Source organism: Conger conger, chromosome 1 (assembly GCF_963514075.1).
Source record: "Conger conger chromosome 1, fConCon1.1, whole genome shotgun sequence".
Classification (NCBI taxonomy): Eukaryota; Metazoa; Chordata; class Actinopteri; order Anguilliformes; family Congridae; genus Conger; species Conger conger.
The window spans coordinates 56,415,832-56,434,534 of NC_083760.1; the positions used below are offsets into that span (position 1 = coordinate 56,415,832).

General features: G+C 37.7%; 1 protein-coding gene across 3 annotated transcripts; it reads right to left on the bottom strand.

Annotated features, from left to right (window-relative positions):
* Positions 1-7,399, bottom strand: eny2 (ENY2 transcription and export complex 2 subunit). 3 transcript variants are annotated; one of them, XM_061251733.1, is made up of 5 exons: positions 7,259-7,399; positions 6,044-6,127; positions 3,531-3,601; positions 2,131-2,205; positions 1-280 (listed from the first exon to the last, which is right to left on the bottom strand). In XM_061251733.1, the coding sequence occupies exons 2-5, from the start codon at positions 6,109-6,111 to the stop codon at positions 204-206; spliced, it is 291 nt and encodes a 96-aa protein (XP_061107717.1). In that variant the 5' UTR covers positions 6,112-6,127; positions 7,259-7,399; the 3' UTR covers positions 1-203. The 3 variants fall into 3 exon arrangements, with proteins under 3 accessions (XP_061107717.1, XP_061107708.1, XP_061107725.1); XM_061251724.1 differs by having other exon boundaries at positions 7,142-7,274; XM_061251741.1 differs by lacking the exon at positions 7,259-7,399 and adding an exon at positions 6,617-6,757.
* Positions 7,400-18,703: the final 11,304 nt, after the last annotated feature.

The following is an 18,703-nucleotide window of genomic DNA, read 5'->3' on the forward strand; positions in this document are numbered from 1 at the left end:
CACAATTGTAACCAAATCTTTATTGTTAAAAATGCATTAAAACAATTCACAACTACTTACTATTTTATCTCAGAAAGACAATATTAAAAAAATGGTCTAAATCATGATAAAATGTCACAACTTTAATTTGAGAAATGAGGCAAAAACAAATGTACTTGATTACTATTTGGATCAGAAAATAAAGAAACGAAGAACACCTCCATTCATAGGGTGGAATGCTGAGCGAGAAAAGCTCTTATTCTCTGTAGAAGTTCTTTCTTCACACTGTCAGGTACAAGAGCTAAAAGTTCAAAAAGAAAAGGTTATGACAAATATTACAAAGGCACTTTTTTAGCAGTGTTGAACAGTACTGAATACAAGTGTGAAGTCATCATACATCTTGCCTGGTCAAGATGGTACCTATCCTGCCTATAGGGTATAACGTCTTGTACTGTGCTGCTAAAATAGCCTCAACGTCGTCTACAGAAGTTTTCAGCAGGCAGGGTGCCTCCTGTCCAATCAAAAAGAGAAACTTTTTTTGATTGGACAGTACAAAGTGCGTAAAAGGATGACTCGACTATCATTAAACTTCAGAGAGCCAGCATGTGGCAGCATGTGCTCTGCGGGATGCAAGCGCTAGTCTGTACTCCCAAATTGACAGGATGTTGTGTTGAATTGTCAAAATAAAAAAAGTGTCTTGAAGAAGTATTCAGCCCACAACTCTTTTTAACATACATAAATTGGACCGGGGATTTACATTTGTGAATCATGCACTGGCTTTCACAGTACATCCCACAATATAAAATGATAATTCCCTTAAAAAAAATCTTTTAAACTGAAGTATCCCCCCTTTTCACTACTTGGTTGTACCACCTCTTGCAGCCATTACAGCCAGGAGGCTTTTTGGATAAGTCTCTATTCACTTTGCACAAGGTGATATTGGCCCATTCCTCCCTGCAAAATTTCTCAAGCTGTGCCAGATTTGTTGGGGAGCGGCAATGGACAGCAATTATGAGGACATGCCACAAATATTCAAAAGGGTTAAGGTAATGACTGTCTGGACCACTCAGACATACATTTTCTTCATTGTAAGATTTTGCTCTGGCTGTGTGCTTTGGGTTGCTGTCCTGCTGAAAGACAAACTTCCTAGTTTTCTGGCAGAGGGGAGAAGGTTTTTATCCAGGATCTCTCTGTATTGTGCACCATTCATGTTCCCTATCAATCCTGACCAGATTTGTCATTCCCTGTATCCCCAAGACATGATGCCACCACCACCATACTTTGTGTTCAAGCAAAAAAAGTTAAACTTTAGTTTCTTCAGACCACGGAACTTTCTACAACATCTTTGCAGTATCCCCTCCATGTTTTGCAGACTCATTGTACGTGAAGAATGTTTTTTTCCCCCAGCCAGGGCTTCGTCTTTTCCACTCTTCCATAAAGGCTCTTTTTGTGCAATGCCGCAGAGATTGTTGAGCTGTGAATATCCCCAGAATTTGCAGCCACTCGCAGAAACCTCACTGACAAGTGCCATTCTTGTTCGGTGACTGAGTTCACGACCTAGGCAGAGTGGCTGTAGTTTCATTTTTTTTTCCACTTCTGTATAATGGACTGCACTCCATGGTATTTTCAGTGCCTTTGAGTGTTTTGTACCCTTCCCGAGACCTGTGCTTCTCTATAATCACGTCCCTGACTTTTGTTTCACCTTTAGTTTTGTTTGGTGAAAATCTCTACCATTCTGTTGGACCTCACAGAGAGAGTGAGTATGGGTCCAAATGACTTAATTAAAAACAGGCGTTCCACCCATTTCCTAAACAGGGGGAAACCATCAACAAATTGGGTGAGTTGGTAAGGCAATACAATGCAACCGAGCAAGGTTAGTCTCAAGATTACAAAGGGAATTAATTATATATTTTTTAAATTAATTTTGGATTTTCATTTTTAGTAAATGGCTGAAAGACATTTTTATTTATTTACTTATGTATTTATTTTTTCCTCCATGATCTCCAAACCATTGAATATCCTTTAAATGTAGAATCTGAGACAATAGAATGAAAATATGTTTAGGGTCTGAATACTTTTTCAAGGCACAGTATAAACATTCAGCTTCCCTAAAACCACATGAATGACTTGTAATACCAAAATAAGTCATACCTCTTCCTTTTGGTGTGATTTCTGCAACCAGGTCTTCCACGGTCACATGCTCCAAACCCTTTTCCTTGATGACATCTGCAAAGGCAGTATTATCAGAAGCAAATAGGATGCCCAGAGGTCTAAATGAAACTACCTGGGACAGATGCTCATCTGGAATTAGACTAATCGACAGTTGTGTTGCTGCAAATAAAAACTACTTAATGGGAAATTTTATTTTAACTATACATCACTTGATGTAGGCGTGTCTCTGCATGAGTCTTATGGACTTATTTTGAGTTTTAAATTTATGCAGCGTGACTATACGTGGGTGTGTGTGGTGGGCGATGCAAGTTTCTTTTCATGTTAATTAGTGCAATGCACTAAATCATGCAGTAAAATGCAGTGTATCCACTACATTCATCTTGTAGCATATCGAGCAGCACATTTATCTTCGCTCTACTGCACCACCTACCAAACACAAACTTTTTGGGTATCCCTTCTTATTGCCCATCGTCTTTGCACTTGGACAGGACTAACATCGCGCCCCATTCTGCGTGTCAAACACAAACGCATCCTTTCCTGAGGCGGGAGCATTCGGTTTGTGAGGTGATTGACAGTCTGTCAATCTCTTGAGTTAACGATAGTCAAAAAATAAAGACAATGAGGTGAAAGTAGAAGTAGAAGAGAGCTGAAAATGTCTTGCTGTAAAGTTTGCTATTTCTCTATGTTAAAGGTCTGAACATTGACAAACATGACTGAGCTCACCCAAGACAACTTGCTAAATGCTACTGAAGTCAATCTAGCTAGTCTGCTTAATGCTGCATAGCTGGAAATTATTGGGTTGGGAAACTATTTGACTTTAGTTTGTTTCACACGCAGTTAATAAAATTGGCACTGAAATTACTAATTTGCCCCATTTCAGTAAAATCCTCCCCACTATAAAAAGTAATCATACCTGCAGCAGGTATCAGTGTTAGGTCTCACGTTAGGCAAAGCCAATACCGCAGCCATTGAAAAACTTCTAGCAAACACTGGTGCCACAGGTAAAAATTTTCTTTTTCTTGAATAGTGAGGCCAGTGGCAAGCTAGTCAAGCTACAAAGATGCAATTCAAGTCATGGTGATTCTCCAAGATCTGCCATTAATTCGTGATTTGTATGACTGCAACACAAAAGCTTTATTTATGCAAATTCTGAAGAAAACAGTTCAGTATGTACCATGCATGGTTGCTGGCAGGACTGAACACCGTGCACCGTCAGAGGAAAAGAGATACCATCGTTTTCAGCCTCTACCCCAAATCAAACAAGTTGTACACACCACCCAAACCTAACTCAAAGTATTGGCCTAACTCTTATATTTTTTAAAAAAAGGTATGCATGTGAATTCATCCTGACCTGATACATGCATTTATACAACACTTACCTTTACAATGTGCTTTCAACTGATCCTTCCAACCACATTCAATTAGTTTGGTTCTGAGCAACTCCTTCAACCTGTGCCAATGAGAAAGTGAAAAAGAATTGGATTTGTGTACCATTTTCTGTCGGATTTCCTGCCTAAAATAGAGCATTTAACGTGTCGCCACCATGACACAATGTTGTTACGTGCAAAAACGCGAACATTAATGTGACCATGGAATTGTGAGTTCACAACCCTGTCTGTAACAAATTTCTCAACAACAAATTTCTCAATTTTAACCAATGAATTTTTAAAAAGGACACACGATCGACCAGCATGCCTGAACTATAGACTGCTGGACATCTGTGAGCACAATGTCAATGTAAATCTTTAATTTGACAATTAGGCTATTATCTGACTTACAATGTAGACATTTAATGGCAATATTTAAAAAAATAAAGTTTGAAAATGCAATTACATTTTTGTCAGCAGGGTACTCCAATTTTATCATTTATTTTTCATGAATAAGATACTACCCTATAAGCAGTTGGTTAAACGGTTAACCGTTTACAAAATAGGATGGTAAACGGTTACAAGAACTGATGATGTGTCATATCCCTAAATGACATTGGTGATGAATTTCATGAGCACCTCAGTTACTTGGCTGCCATGATTAAACCATTTTCCAGAAACCAACACATTAGGAACAAGTGCACGTTTCTTTCAGCTCTGGGTCATTTGTAAGATTAGATATTTTCTCACATTCCTAGATTCAGAAAAGGTGATTCCTACCTTTAACACCTCTAGATTAGACCATTTTAATTTGCTATATTCCTCACTAAGCCAAAAGGCCCTTGCATGCCTCCAATTAGCACTAAATGCAGCAGAAAGAGTTTTAAGTAGAACCAAAATTTGAGAGGAAATTATCCTTTTTTAGCGGTTACACTGGCTCCATTACATTTTGCATTGATTTCAAAATTGTATTGATAACACACTCAGTGGTCACTTTATTAGATAGACCTGAACACCAGCTTGTCAATGCAAATATTTAATCAGCCAATCATGTGGCAGAAACTAAATGCATAAGGCATGCAGATGTGGTCAAGTGGTTCAGCTGTTTTTCAGACCAAACATCAGAATGGGGAAGAAATGTATTTATTATTATAAAACACTTGTAAAACAATGTTTTTGTACAGCTCTGGATAAGAGCTGCCAAATGCGTCTGCCAAATGCCAATAATGTAATGTAAAAGCTATCAGAATTCCATGGAGGCAGCACAACATTTGATTGCTGCCATTTTCCCCCCTCCCTAGTGCCGCCATAGTAAAGATATGATGCCCCAAATTGACACAAACCCCAATTTCCACTTGCAAACTTTTTTGGTGCCGCAAGATACAAACCACTGATAAACCGTGAAACATGGTGGAGGGGATGTTACGGCTTGGGCCTGTATGGCTGCTAGTGGAACGGGCTGACTTCAGACAGAAGTAGAACAATGAATTCTACATATAAATATATTTTATCTGAAATATTTTATCAGCTCAGATAAAACCAAACGCCTCCAAACTTATTGGATGGCATTTCATGCAACAAGACAATGACCCGAAACTAAAGCAACAAAGGGGTTTCTGACGGCCAAAAAGTAGAAAAGCCTCGACTTGCTGAGTCAATAAAAAAAAAATCTAAATCCAATTGAACATGCATTTTGCATGCTGAAGAGGAGACTGAAAGTAAAAAGTCTCTGAAACAAGCAGGAACTGAAGATGGCTGCCGTACAGGCCTGGCAGAGCATCACCAGGGAAGATACCCAGCATCTGGTGATGTCTATGCAGCACTAACTTCAAGCAGTCATTCCATGGAAAGGTATGTTAAACTGTCCAATATTTTTTGATGCCCGGAAATGGGGGGCGCCATGCACAAAAGGCCCTATCATTTCTAAACGCTTCATCTAATATGGATGGAAATACCCTCAAATTAAAGCTGGCACCTCAACCTCACTGTAATTGTATCCTTTCAAACTCAAAGTGCTAGAGTAGAAAATCTAAGTAACAAAAAATGTCATTGTCCAATTAATTATGGTGCAGTCTGAATTGGGTCTTCGATGATCGAAGACCCACCAATTCAGACTGCACCATGGATCCTCGAACCCTCTTTTGCTGTCCTCTTTGCTTTCATTTTGCAGTTCCCTTTAGGGTAATATGCCGGTAATATATAGTGCCATTTGTTTTAATACTAACTTTTGGTTTGTTTGTTTGACTTTACATTTATGTATTATAAATTTGGCTTTTGTTTTCATGAGATTAAAAATGGGGTTCGCCATTTCAGTAAATCGCTCTGAATAAGAGCATCTGCGAAGTGATTCGAATGTAACGTGAATATGGGACTATGTATTCAATGCACAGGCCAAAAATGAAGACATTAAATTAACATCGTTTTACAATACGGGGGATTGCAAATGTTACTTGCAAAGACCAGTACACACAGGAAAGCAACTAGTTAGCCTGAGAACCGCTGTAAGAGAGGAATGCCCGTCTTACCGTTCCCGTTCGCCCATTTCAATCAGCTTCTGGTTTATTGCAGCTCTCATTTGCGAGTCTTTACTCATGTTCTTCTCTCTGAATCTGCAATGGAGATTACTTCATGTGAGGCTGAGTATGTATAACGTTATTTCGCTCAGCTTGCATTCAATGAAAAGGCACAAGACATTGAATGGAAAACAGTGACCTAAGCAAACGTTTCTTAAACTAAACGTTAGCTAGATCGTTTGTTCCTTGTTATTCACGATAGACTGGAGAACCAGTGTTGTTGCCATATGCTAACCAGGATAGCCACCTCGTTGCAACTGTGTAGGAAGATTACAACGCAGGAAGATCAATCCCACTATCATAAGCACGACATACAAATGGATTCTAGCGAATAGACGTCTAGCTAACGTATAAGTTTATCGTCAGAAACACTAACGAAGGCAATCTTAGACACAAAAGTAGCTAACGTTACCCGTCTGTTATTAGGTTCTACATATAGTTTACTTGCCCAGATTAGCTACCCGGCTGGCCTACCTAGCTATATAAATCACACTTCCAGCTAAGAACAATCTCCGGTAAACTCACAAAATAACGTTATTTTATGTTCGCTTGTTGGACAAGCATCAATTACAGATATTATTAGCTTAGTTTTATAACGCTGCTACCGTCATCGTGGCCCTGAAGAAGTTATGAAAGTAACGTTAGCACAGTGGTTCTAACTAGCTAGCTAGCTATCTATCTATAACTGCTATAGTTAGCTAGCTAAACTGGTATGGACCTAGCTAGCCAGCCATGAAGAAAATTGTTCATGTAGTTACTCAGCAGTAGTTGGTTATCTAAATAACTAATGAAAGTAATCAGTTATTGAGTCCTGTCAGTTCTATATTACCGAATAACTCTAACGTTACAAAACAATATTAATATTGTCTTGCATCTACACAAATCACTAAAGCTTGCTAAGTAAACGCTAGCTTACAGTAGTTTGCTAGACTAATCACCAGATTCAACCGCTAACGTTAGCCAGCTACGTTCTGGTTCTGATTTGTGCATTCCATGAAACCATACAAGGCTCACTATTATCTGAAAATATTTATGAAACACCACACTCACGAATTACTGTTGCATAAATTTGCATAATGTTGTACAGGTACGAGTTTTTGCGCTTGTCTCTTGTCCGCTCCCTTGGAAACAACTGCACAACATGCCGTTCCCACGACGTAAACGTACCGTCCTTAAACATGCGGTCGAGAAGAAAATCCGTTCCTTCTTTGCGTGATGTTGAACCGTAATAGTTAATATGAGACAATCACTGTGACGGTTTACATGATCAGGATTGAATTATACCAGTATTAGGTTACACGATATCTCATAAAATATTAATTATTACCTAATTCAGTGACACGTGCCAGTTCTAGTCGGACGACGAAATATAATAATGGAGTCGGCTATGTATGAGATACATACAGATGGCAGATACGGCAAATATATTTTCATACACAAGCTGCAAGATGCTGTAAATACTAACATTCTCATGTAGATTTCAGTCATGTAACCTATTTTTAAATAATATAGTCACATTCAATGTAAATATTAGTTACTTGGCTAAATTTAGCTAGGATATTGGACATTTAGACTATTTACTTTAATTAATTAACTGTTAAAGAATCAGGAAACTGAAATCTGCTATAATATAATTTATTTTGCATTCACAAATTCCCCAGAAATATTAAAAAATGATAAATAAATAAATACATAAATAAACAAATGGTTAGGTAGACTGGCGACCTGTCCAGGGTGTATTCCTGCCTTTCGCCCAATGTATGCTGGGATAGGCTCCAGCCCCCCTGCGACCCTGATCAGGATAAGCGGGTTCAGATAATGGATGGGTGGATGGAACAAATGGTTAGTTTGCTTTTGCTTGCGTTTGCTTGCTCTTTGCCTTGGCGAAACTCAGGTTTTCAATGGGTGGGGTTAACTGGGTACAATGAACTTCAGTAAAACGCTAATTGTGTTATTTTCACTCGTCATTTATATTACGATTCATATTTCAGCCTTTTGTCCAATTAAAATAGATTATTACAATATATGAATATATAAAAAAATAGACTTACATTTAACATAAGTGAAGTACTCCTCTGGTTTTTCCTGATATTTCCTTGAAATGTAGGCCTACTGCAAACAATAAAATAATGTCTACCTTCAAATGTACGACTTCTATTGAATCATTAATAAAGCACACTGCTTTACACATGTTGGAAAATACAACTTATGTCAATAGCTGTATTTTTTTACAGCGGTTTTTGTGCATATTTGTGAAGGGTGCCAATAATTCTGGATCCCACTGTACATATAATGCCATCAATATGGAATATATTGACTAATACTTACAGTTTTGTTCTCCAGTTATGTTCTTATGAATGCCTTTCTACACACTGTTAAACACACAGAGATCACATTGCCTGCTGCTGTAGTAATCCAAATAAAATGTCATTCTGCAGCATTTGTTAGTGCATATTTGAGAAAACTGCTTAGTGTTGTAATCTTACATCATTCACAAAATAGGATATATATAATATAGAAGTCAAATGGTTCCTTCAGAGGGATTATAATAATGAAGGTGACAGCTAATATCATAGCCTGTTTTCTTTCGGTATTTAGTAACTTCGCTGGGTAATGTCTGTTTTGTGGAAAGTGCACAAGCATGTACAATAATGCAAATTATCAACAGAGTTTTGCTTAACTATTGTCCCCTAGAGCCACAAATGTGGATGGTTACAGATTTTGGTAACGCCTGCAATATTATATGCATTGTGAGTATTGTAACCTTGAATTTTTGTTTGCCACTAGATGACAGCAGTGTGCAGCCAATGGTTATTTCAGTGCCGACATGAATACCACATGCCACGTAACTTACATACACAGCTAGGAACATTGCAGAAAGCGGAAATAAGAATAATCAACAATTCTTGGTCTATATTGATGCTTTATAATTGTTTCTATCTCCCAAATTATTCCTGTGAAGCCCAGCTGTATAATAGGGTATATCTAAGTGTACAATTGTAATTCACGAAGAGACTTCTGCCACATCTTGCACGTACAAACAATCGGACATCAATATTCTGAAATTGCTATTCGTGATGAACAATTTTGATGTGTTATAAAGTGTATTTCAATGTTGTGACTCTTGTACTTTGCAGTCTGAATATGTAGTCTCTGCATTTATCATAAGTGTGCCATTGTTTTCCTTTGTATTATAGCCCATTTCATTTTACAATAAAGCAGAGAATATGGGGTATTCTTGATGAATCAGACAGTACATATTGTACACGGAAAATGTAGTGCTATTAGGAACTAAGAGATGTCCTCAAAGAAAACTAAATTCCCATGAAAGTGTTTGGAAATTCATAAAACTGAATTTTGTGGCCTATGAACCAACCCTCTCCTGAGGTTCCTTTCCAAATACTATTGACTTTTCATCATTTTTGCAGACAATCTACTGATTGTTTTTCTTGGATCAGTCAAATTGGCAAAAAACCTACGAACCTATGCTGGATTCATTATTCTGGCATCGGTTTGATACCTCACCTTTCAGAGGAATCCCTACACCTCTCAGGTATCTAGTTTGCAAGTTTTAAAATTCTATTTCCAGAATGTAACTACCATCTTACAAGGAAATGCGACCTATAATGACTTCTGTGTCCCACGGCTCTGACCAGTCTATTCCAGGTCAGAGTATTTGTTAATTCCTGCCAAAGCTGTCTCTGCCTTTCGCCAAATAAATTTTAAGCTTAGAGATGATCCCACACAGTGCTTTAATGAGTTTTTGTAACCCCATAACAGCACATTATCCCCCCACATTCCATCTAATACATGGGGCTCAGAGCTTGCATTACAATTTGACGTGTCTGCAAAAGAGGGAATGACTGTGTGATGTCTGTGGATTGATTTCGATGATGCCTATCTTTTGAATACAAATGAATATGGTAAGAAGTGTCATATGGAGAACTATAACACAATGGGACCTGGTTGCAGGTAAATCCTGGAACTTCATAACACTTGGATGCAGAAATATGGAAGCAGAAATATGAGCACACTGCTCTCCATGGTATGAAGGGCGTTGCTTTGCCTCTGTTTTTGTTCCTTACCCTGCGACACAGGTGCCGTGTCATTAAGCTGATTCTTCAGGCAAAGCTGACATTCATTAAGATAGAAAATTCACCCCATTTAATACCATATTTGTGAGCACATCCACATCATTGATATACAATGCTACCTCAATCTGAGTAAACACAAAACACATTTTAAAATATATTGCTTCATACCCATATCACCAAGGTTAAAAGTACCCTAATATGACTGTTCTGTGTTTAAAATGGATTTGGCACTTTAAGAGTATATGTTCCTATACTTTATGTTCACATAAGGCACGCTGTGCATGTCAGGTAAGAGAAGACAGACAGACACCATCAGTATATCAAGAACAAATGTGCACTACATTAATGGGCGAAATGTCTGTAGTTTGTGCTTGGTGCTGGAACTTTGTGACTTCAGTGTGGTTTTTCATTGGAAGATATATCTCATATCATATCTCAACTAGAAACAGAGAGGTGAAGGAAAAACAGATCACTGTAGCTCTTTAATGTGTCACTCTTTAGGAGTGCTGGTGCTGCTAAGCTACTTGTACTGTCTTTTACAGCACAGCTTGCCATTTCTGAATGTTTAAATCATGCTGCATAATGAGGCCTTATGGGGTTCTTTTGAAACTTGCAACAACTATAATTGCCAAAGCAGGATCTTTTCTTTTGCTCTCTCATGTTTGATTTCAAAGTATACATGACAGTTATTCATGACAATTTACCCAGACAGGTGTTTAATTAAACACTTCCCAATGCCTGATGCAATTTAATTGTCTCTGTTGTATTGACTTTTATACATTCATTTCCCAACGGGGGCCAGAGGTAGCGGTAATTAGCAAGCAGCAAGACATCCGGCTCCTGACAAGAACACAATCAAGTTTGGAATTCAGGCAACATACCAATATGTGACCAGTCTAAAACCCTTTTTGTATCACTGACAGCCGAAACGTAAATTCCACAGTAAAACATGAATTGTCTATCACCTGAGCCTGTGTCAATCATAGTTTAGAAGAGGTAAAGAGATGATGGGAATTGACTCCTCCTTGCTTATGGCTGACATTTTTACAGCACAGTGATTCATCTGTTGCCCAGCAGGCCTGAACTAATGACCCCTAACACAGAGGGAGGTCTGAAGAGGAGAGGTCAGCATAGCCATGGATGGGAGGAATTAAATATTACATGACAGCTTGACATTTGACTCTGTTGGTTTTCCAATAATGTTAGATGAGAAATATACTCATTCACATGCGCATAATTACTGGCAGTATTTAAATGTTTTTTTTTAATACAGTCAACTCCAGAATTGGGACCTTCATTGAAATGAGCAAAAATTACACATACAATGAGTAATATTTTGTAGCCGTATACTTTTATTTTAACATCATTATTTTTCAAACACAAAAGGTTTTATTGAGTAGGACAATTATTTTTTGCTAAACGTAGGTTTGAGAATTATTGGCACCCATACTATATTTTGTGGAAAGGAAAACAGCACAGGATTCTTTTTTGTGTTTATGGACTGCCCTCTTCAATCCAGACCACTGGTTTTCTATTAGGTTCAAGACCAGAGATTGAGACATCTATTATAAAACATTGATTTTGTGTTCCCACGGCCATTTCTGTGATGATTTGATATGTTTGAGGTCATTGTCTTGCTGAAAGGTCCATCTATGGCAAAGTTTCAGCCTCCTGGTAAAGGCATCCAGTGGGCTACAATAGCCAGGCAGCCTACTTTGTGGAATTCATTATGCCATCAATCTTAACAAGAGCCACACGATTCCAAATACAATCGTTCTCAGTAACATTCTTTCTTGCAATCCTTCCAACGAGCTTGTTGACATGGAGATGGCATCTAACAATTTGAGACCTAAGATTGATAAAGTTCTGACATTTTTGACAAACACAAGATGGTGTCATACATATGTTGTTTATAGGGCAATTTTTGGATTTTGATATTGTACATTCAGAGTCTGTCATTTTGATCAATGAAGAACTGCCCTGCATTTCAGTTTTTCTGTGTTTGGATTTGAAGGCTTTGATATCTCCAGACTACTCAATACAGATGGAACCATATGATTCCAAGATTCCAAGTTGATTTTGAAACTTCATAACCCCAACATTCCACTAAGCTGTGCAGTTCTTAAATCAGTAATACTTTGGCTCTTCTTCGTCTCCCTCACCATTTTCCTCACTGTGCGTGGGAGTGTAACTGCACTGCACGGCACTTTGGCCTCCAGAAGAGTCAGAATTCTTTGTGGCATGGATTCAACAAGGTTCTTTTTTTGGTCATAAATTGATACATTGCTGCAAATATCCCATTCTGAGGTTCTCTACTGAAGTGAGATCTGGAGACCAGCTTGGGATGATGGTGCATCATCCAGCTGGATTTGTCCATTTGCAGAAGGGTACACTGGTAAAACCACTGAAAATAACAAAGCAGTAGCCTATAATAATGGAAGAGAGAGAAAAAAGATGATCTGTTGAGAACCACTGACATACAGTAGACCACTTCAAAATTGAGCAAAATAATAACTGTGGGATGCCACGTCAAAATGTATTGCCACAAAATTGTGTGATTGCACCACCAGTTGAAAAGGTTTGTGGCACCAGTGCTACTTGTTGATAAAGTTAGTCTTGAGCCCTGGTATGGATCCATGCATTTGTGCCGTTTACACCAAATTCTGACACAACCATCTGCGTGTTGCAGGCAGCAGAAATTGCCATGCAACATCATCAATCGTCCAGATCTGTTGATTGCATTCCCACTGTAGTCTCAACCTCCATTCTTAGCGGATAGGAGTGGACCTGGCATGGTAACCATTCCTTGTAAACTCTAGAGACTGTAGTACATGAAAATTCAGCGGGGCTGCAATTTCTGAGATGCTGGAACCACCACATCTGGTATCAGCAATCATAAGCGACCAAAGTCAGTCAGATTATACTTTTTTAAGCATTTTATATTATGTTGCAGCCACATGATTTGCATGGTGGAGACGGCTATTTGTGTTAATGAGCAGCTGTACCAAGATAATATCTTAGAAGATAATTTGTTGTCATATGATCTCTCATAGATGTGGATTCAATCAAAATCTGTTTCCCTCTCTGGAAACACAATCTAGCAGATTCAGTGATCACTAATACGAATCTACAAACTGTGTTAACTCTGTAAAAACAAGCAAGCAAACAAACAAAAAAAAAGTCTTGCACTTATTTGTTGGTCAAAGTTAAGGAAGTAACTGAATCCAGACCACAGTTTTAATTCCATTTTCAATATAAAAGGATTGCATTTTGACTCCTGCTGCCAAGTCATTGTACACAATTTCTTTATGTAGTCCATACAATTTGGAGTTTTGATTGCATTGCTGTCATAAATGAGAACACTGATATCAATAACTTTTGATTTATTATTTCCTTTTTGAAATGTACTCTAGTCTGTACCAAGCAGTATTATATAAACCAAGCTGTTTGAGCACTGTGTGTTCCCATTCCTTGCCTAGACAATATAGGGGCAGTATTTTTGTGGTGAGCATAATGCACTCATTTAATAATAACAGCAATTACAATAATAATAATAATAATAATAATAATAATAATAATAATAATAATAATAATACAAACTACATTTAGAGTTTCAGGAGAAACTGAAAATGAGTTTGCATGTGATTGCACTATTCACTGTATAATGTGATGAGTATTTGTCTGGTATTTCTGCATAGTCATGAGTGCTACTGTTTGATAAGGTACAAATTTGGTATTCCTCAGAGAAACAAAATGGTAGACTATGATGACCATGGTATAAGCATGGTTGGTGTTATTTTAGTTGGCAAGCTATAACATGAGTAAGATACTGTAAATCAGGTAGGCTAAAGGTTTACAATAAATTCATACAATAAATATCTATTGTTATTATTACATGAATGACATTATCGATGAATCATTGTACACAGCACATAATACGTATTATTATTATTAATAATAATATGTATCATTCATTTCTATATTATTATTAATAATATGAATACTAATCATACTTCTTTTACTACTAATAATAACAATAATAATATAGAAACTAGTAATTCATGAATTATGTGTGGTTCGCTCGCTCTTGCATTATACTTTGGTGTACAGCAGCAAGTGAACCATCTTATTGTATTACTATCTTTGGTTAAAGTGAGCCGACCCCCCACTAGTCGGCGGTATTGCGTTCTTATTTTTAATTGACTTTCTTATATCTGGAGTGCTGCAGTTCAATGAAGAAAATTTGTTTTGAATGGCTGAATCTTGGATAGATATATAGACCTATAATTCCTCTTTTAAAATGCATTAGTAAAGTGATAAAAATAGTTTGTACAATCTCTAATGCGTCCTGGGTTTGAATCCCCGTCGGCCTAGGTGTGGAGTTTGCATGTTCTGTGTGGAGTTTGCATGTTCTCCCCGTGCTTGCATGGGTTTCCTCCTGCGATGGACTGGCGACCTGTCCAGGGTGTATTCCTGCCTTTCGCCCAATGAATGTTGGGATAGGCTCCAGCCCCTCTGCAACCCTGTTCAGGATAAGTGGGTTAGGATAATGAAATTTCGAATGCAGAAATCATAGCTATGAGTCAATTAGCTTGCTATCTGTAGATATTCTCATACTAGTTGAAGCTGTAGTAGCAGTCTCGTTATAACCATGAGACTTTCGTATTAGCCTAGCTGTAGCCTAATAAATATCATAGCTTATGAAAAGAACAAGGTTGAAAACATCTAAGTCACTGTAGAGAAACTGGTGATCTAAATTTTGGGACCCCACCTTTCTGAAAATTAGCATCACCCAAGCAGGAAAGGATAAAAACTGCAATTTCAATCCAGAAATGTTTCCAGATATCTCCCATCAGGATGTGGTAGGCTAGACTAACTTGGGCAAATCATTTGAAATGACCCATTTTTACATTTTCAAGGGACTGCTAGCTATATTTAGAGAAAATATGATATAAAATGGGATACCGTCACTGAAAATTATCTCTTGTCATGTCCCGTGCCCCTGTTTTTAATTTGTTTCTCTGTTCCACTGTTTCTATGTATTTTGTAGTTCCATGGTCCATTTTGTGTTTCATTGTTTGCACTGAACCTGTCCCATAGTCACACCCCCACATCTGTTACATGTCTCCAAATGTGTTACACTCACCCAAATCCCATTGTGTCTCGTTACCTGTGTATATAGTCTGTCTGTTTCCATATACTCTGTGCCTGATTGTTATGTGCCCCGCTTCGTGTTTGCTTATACTCCAATGGTTTTCTCCTTTTACCTGCTCCCGTGGTGCCTGCTTCCCATGCCCTGCTAACCTGTTTGTGTATCCAGCTTACCTGTTCCTGTGTTCCTTGCCAAATTTGGCAAGTGAAGGTGAGATATACGGTTCACAAGTTACAGCTGTTTTATAACTTTCTTTGGGATTAGTCCCAGCATACTCAGCATGTCAAGATTGGTGATGATTAAATTCAATTAGTCGAAGAAGAAGCAAAAAATGTGTATTTGGCGGAATAATTGGGCAGACTTTTTGATTCTAGGCCAAATTGTTCAGGAGTTATGGGCTAAAACATAAATGGCTACATTACAGCACCACAATGGGGCCAATCAATCATTGCAACTGAACCTAACTACCAGGTTTTGTAGCTCTACAATTTAGTTTTTGCTGCCTATTCAGTTTTAGCAAAGAAAAATAATTAAAAAAACAAATAAAAAAAACAGAACAAAAACAATAGGGTTCCAGCACTTCGTGTTTGGACCCATAATAATAATAATAATAATAATAATAATAATGAGAGATTCTTATTCAGGTCTATTGGTCTGTTTTTACAAATATATAAAGGAAGTGTACGGTATAATGTAATAAATGAATAAACTACACTGAAGCACAGCAATGTACTGAGGCTAACATTGACTTCCAGTCCTAGTCTCTATTTGGAGGATGATGCTGAAGACAGGTGGAGTGGTCTCCCTGCCCCCACACCAAAAACCGCTCCAGGCTGAAAAAGATAACCGTATTTAACCCACAATCATAGTCTTCTTGATCAAGTCTTGCTGTCAGACCTGAGAAGAAGCAGAAGAGTGTTATTGCATCCTTTCCTGAATGGGGATTAGTGAGGGAATAATGAGCAGTGCAGGGAAGAGGGAGGAAGGTCCTCTAAAGAGAAAGAAGGTGGAGATGCTTAAAAGGCAAAGCGATCCAAGAAACTGCTGTTGTACCTCAGCCTACACCTATACCCTATCTGAGAATTAATGGTAATATACAGTGTAGCAGGAGTCAAGTGTATGTCTTTGTACTTAAAGCAATAAAGGCATACTACAGAAAATAAACTGTCAGCACATGATTTGGATGGCAGGTATGCTACAACTTGGTGAGATGACGGTTTGACGAATGTTTCCAAAGACGTAACTGCGATGACCACAGATGGTCACTCATAACAAACATTATCTTCTCTAGCCTCTGACCTGCGAAAAGATAAATTGAAATAGAAGTTCTGGTTGCCCAGCAATAAAGCTGTGAACTAAAGCAATATACTAAAGCAATAAAGCCCTATGTTCTTATTTATCTTCTTCTGCATCTAATTATCTTTATTCAATTTCTGAAATGAACAAGCAAAACCAGGGAGAGGAAGAAACCTAGGAAAGAAACAAGGGCAATAGGAAATTCCTAGAGCACAGAGCGAGGGAAATAGTTTTGGGAGAAGAGGTACGTGTGATTTGAATGCAGAGATGTTGCTTCTTGCTATTGCTTGCTATTTGTGGGTTCAGGCTTGGTGTTTGCCCTTTCCGACAGTATTCTGTAAGTAGCGCTACAGTATACAAATACAATTTGTATTGAAATGACTACTTTGGCATATTCTGTATCTTATATAGTTTCACTGAAAGATGTTGATGAATGTGTAGTAGGAATTACGAGTTTACTTTGTGTTGGTACTGTAAACAACTTGCCTTTTTTTTGCATTGAAAAGTTTATTTTTTGGTACTTCTATATAATGGCAGGCCCTTAAACAAAGCATTCTTTCATCTTTGAGAATGGCATGAGTCACAATTTGTCTTCATATTCCTGAACATGTCTTCTAATAACAGCTGGTAGTATATTAATGGGTTTTACCTGGTAATTTGTTATGGGTCAATGGAGGGCCATGTGCATTGTGTAAGCTGTACACAAAGATGGCAAATGACCGTAAATATCAACCGGACCCTGGAACTATTCTATTAATCCAATTTCTAATCACATTCCTTCCTATAACTGGAAGCCTGACACTGAGATTAAGGGGCTTCAGCCAAATTACCTGTCACTCCCTTTTTTCTCACCATGCCATGTACAAAAGATTGATTCTGTTAAACTTGTTGGACATGAAAAGTGAAATTTATTTGAGGTTGTCTTTCTGTCATACCTTATTACTTTCCATGAGACATGCTGTGGTCCTCTTTGATGAGGGAGCTGAGGGAGATTCAGGAACAAGGCCACATAGTGAGATGCTTTCTATTAACAGACTGTTGAGGCAGCAGCATGGCACAGATGTTCTTGGTGAAACTGCAGTGAGTGCTTCACGGTGGGTTGTTCCAAGTGGTAAGCTTTTAATGGCAGTGACAACAACAAAACAAGATGAAGCTATTATCAGTAGCAGTAGTTATAATATCCCTCTATCTATGATATTATTACAATTGTAAAAATTGGAATAATATCATAATATTGCTGTTTCTAATCAGAAAGAAAAAAACAAATATAAAGTATACTTATCTCTTTAAAGAAACTGTCACATGCTCATGCTATCCATATGTAATATAGTAAAAAGTTAAATGTTTGTATTTCACTAAAACTTATCAGCAGCCTTTGAATACCCCAATATTTTATATTCAATACAGTTTTTAACAACTGTACAAATGTATTTTACTACAGTGAAAGTATTGATATTTATGAATATACGTAGATTGAATGCCAATATCAGACAATCTTAACCTCATGATTTGTGGTCTAACAGAACCGGAAAAATACCCATTCCATTTTTCCAATATGCTAGGATTGATTTGGTTGGAAAGCAATTACTTTATATGCAAAGTCAGGCTCACTACAGTTTGGCTGGTTCTGGAGTTGTATCAATCCAGGGTGTTGCCATAGAAACGGGCCTGCCTCATTGTTTTATCTTGCTTCATGCAATCAGAAAACCCCTTTTCTTTTCAGAATATTTACAGCAGTTAGTTAGATACAAATTAATCCCACTTCCAAAAATACCCGTGGTATTATATAGATCAGTTGTCTCATGTGCTGGTTCACAAACTCTGGAGTCTGGGGACTCCCAGGGGTCTGTCAGGGATCAAGAGGCCCTAATAAAATGGTCAAAATATTAATTTTCTTTGTATTATCATATTTTAAACCTTATATATTTTTTATGAGATTATGCTTTAGGCAAGGTTACATGTGGCAGTGTTTTAAATAGCCATTGTACTTCAGTCTGGAAAGGGCACTGGATAAAAATGTCAATTGTTAACCATTTTATTGAGGTGAAAGTCCTCAGTAAAGGGTAGCTA

What these genes read in the sequence shown, in the direction of transcription:
- eny2 (XM_061251733.1), bottom strand. Translation starts at nt 6,111, where the DNA reads ATGAGTAAAGACTCGCAAATGAGAGCTGCAATAAACCAGAAGCTGATT. An exon ending in GTTGAAAGCACATTGTAAAG is followed by an intron (nt 2,206 to 3,530) that starts GTAAGTGTTGTA and finishes CTGCCTTTGCAG; the next exon opens with ATGTCATCAAGGAAAAGGGT. An exon ending in AATCACACCAAAAGGAAGAG is followed by an intron (nt 281 to 2,130) that starts GTATGACTTATT and finishes TTGAACTTTTAG; the next exon opens with CTCTTGTACCTGACAGTGTG.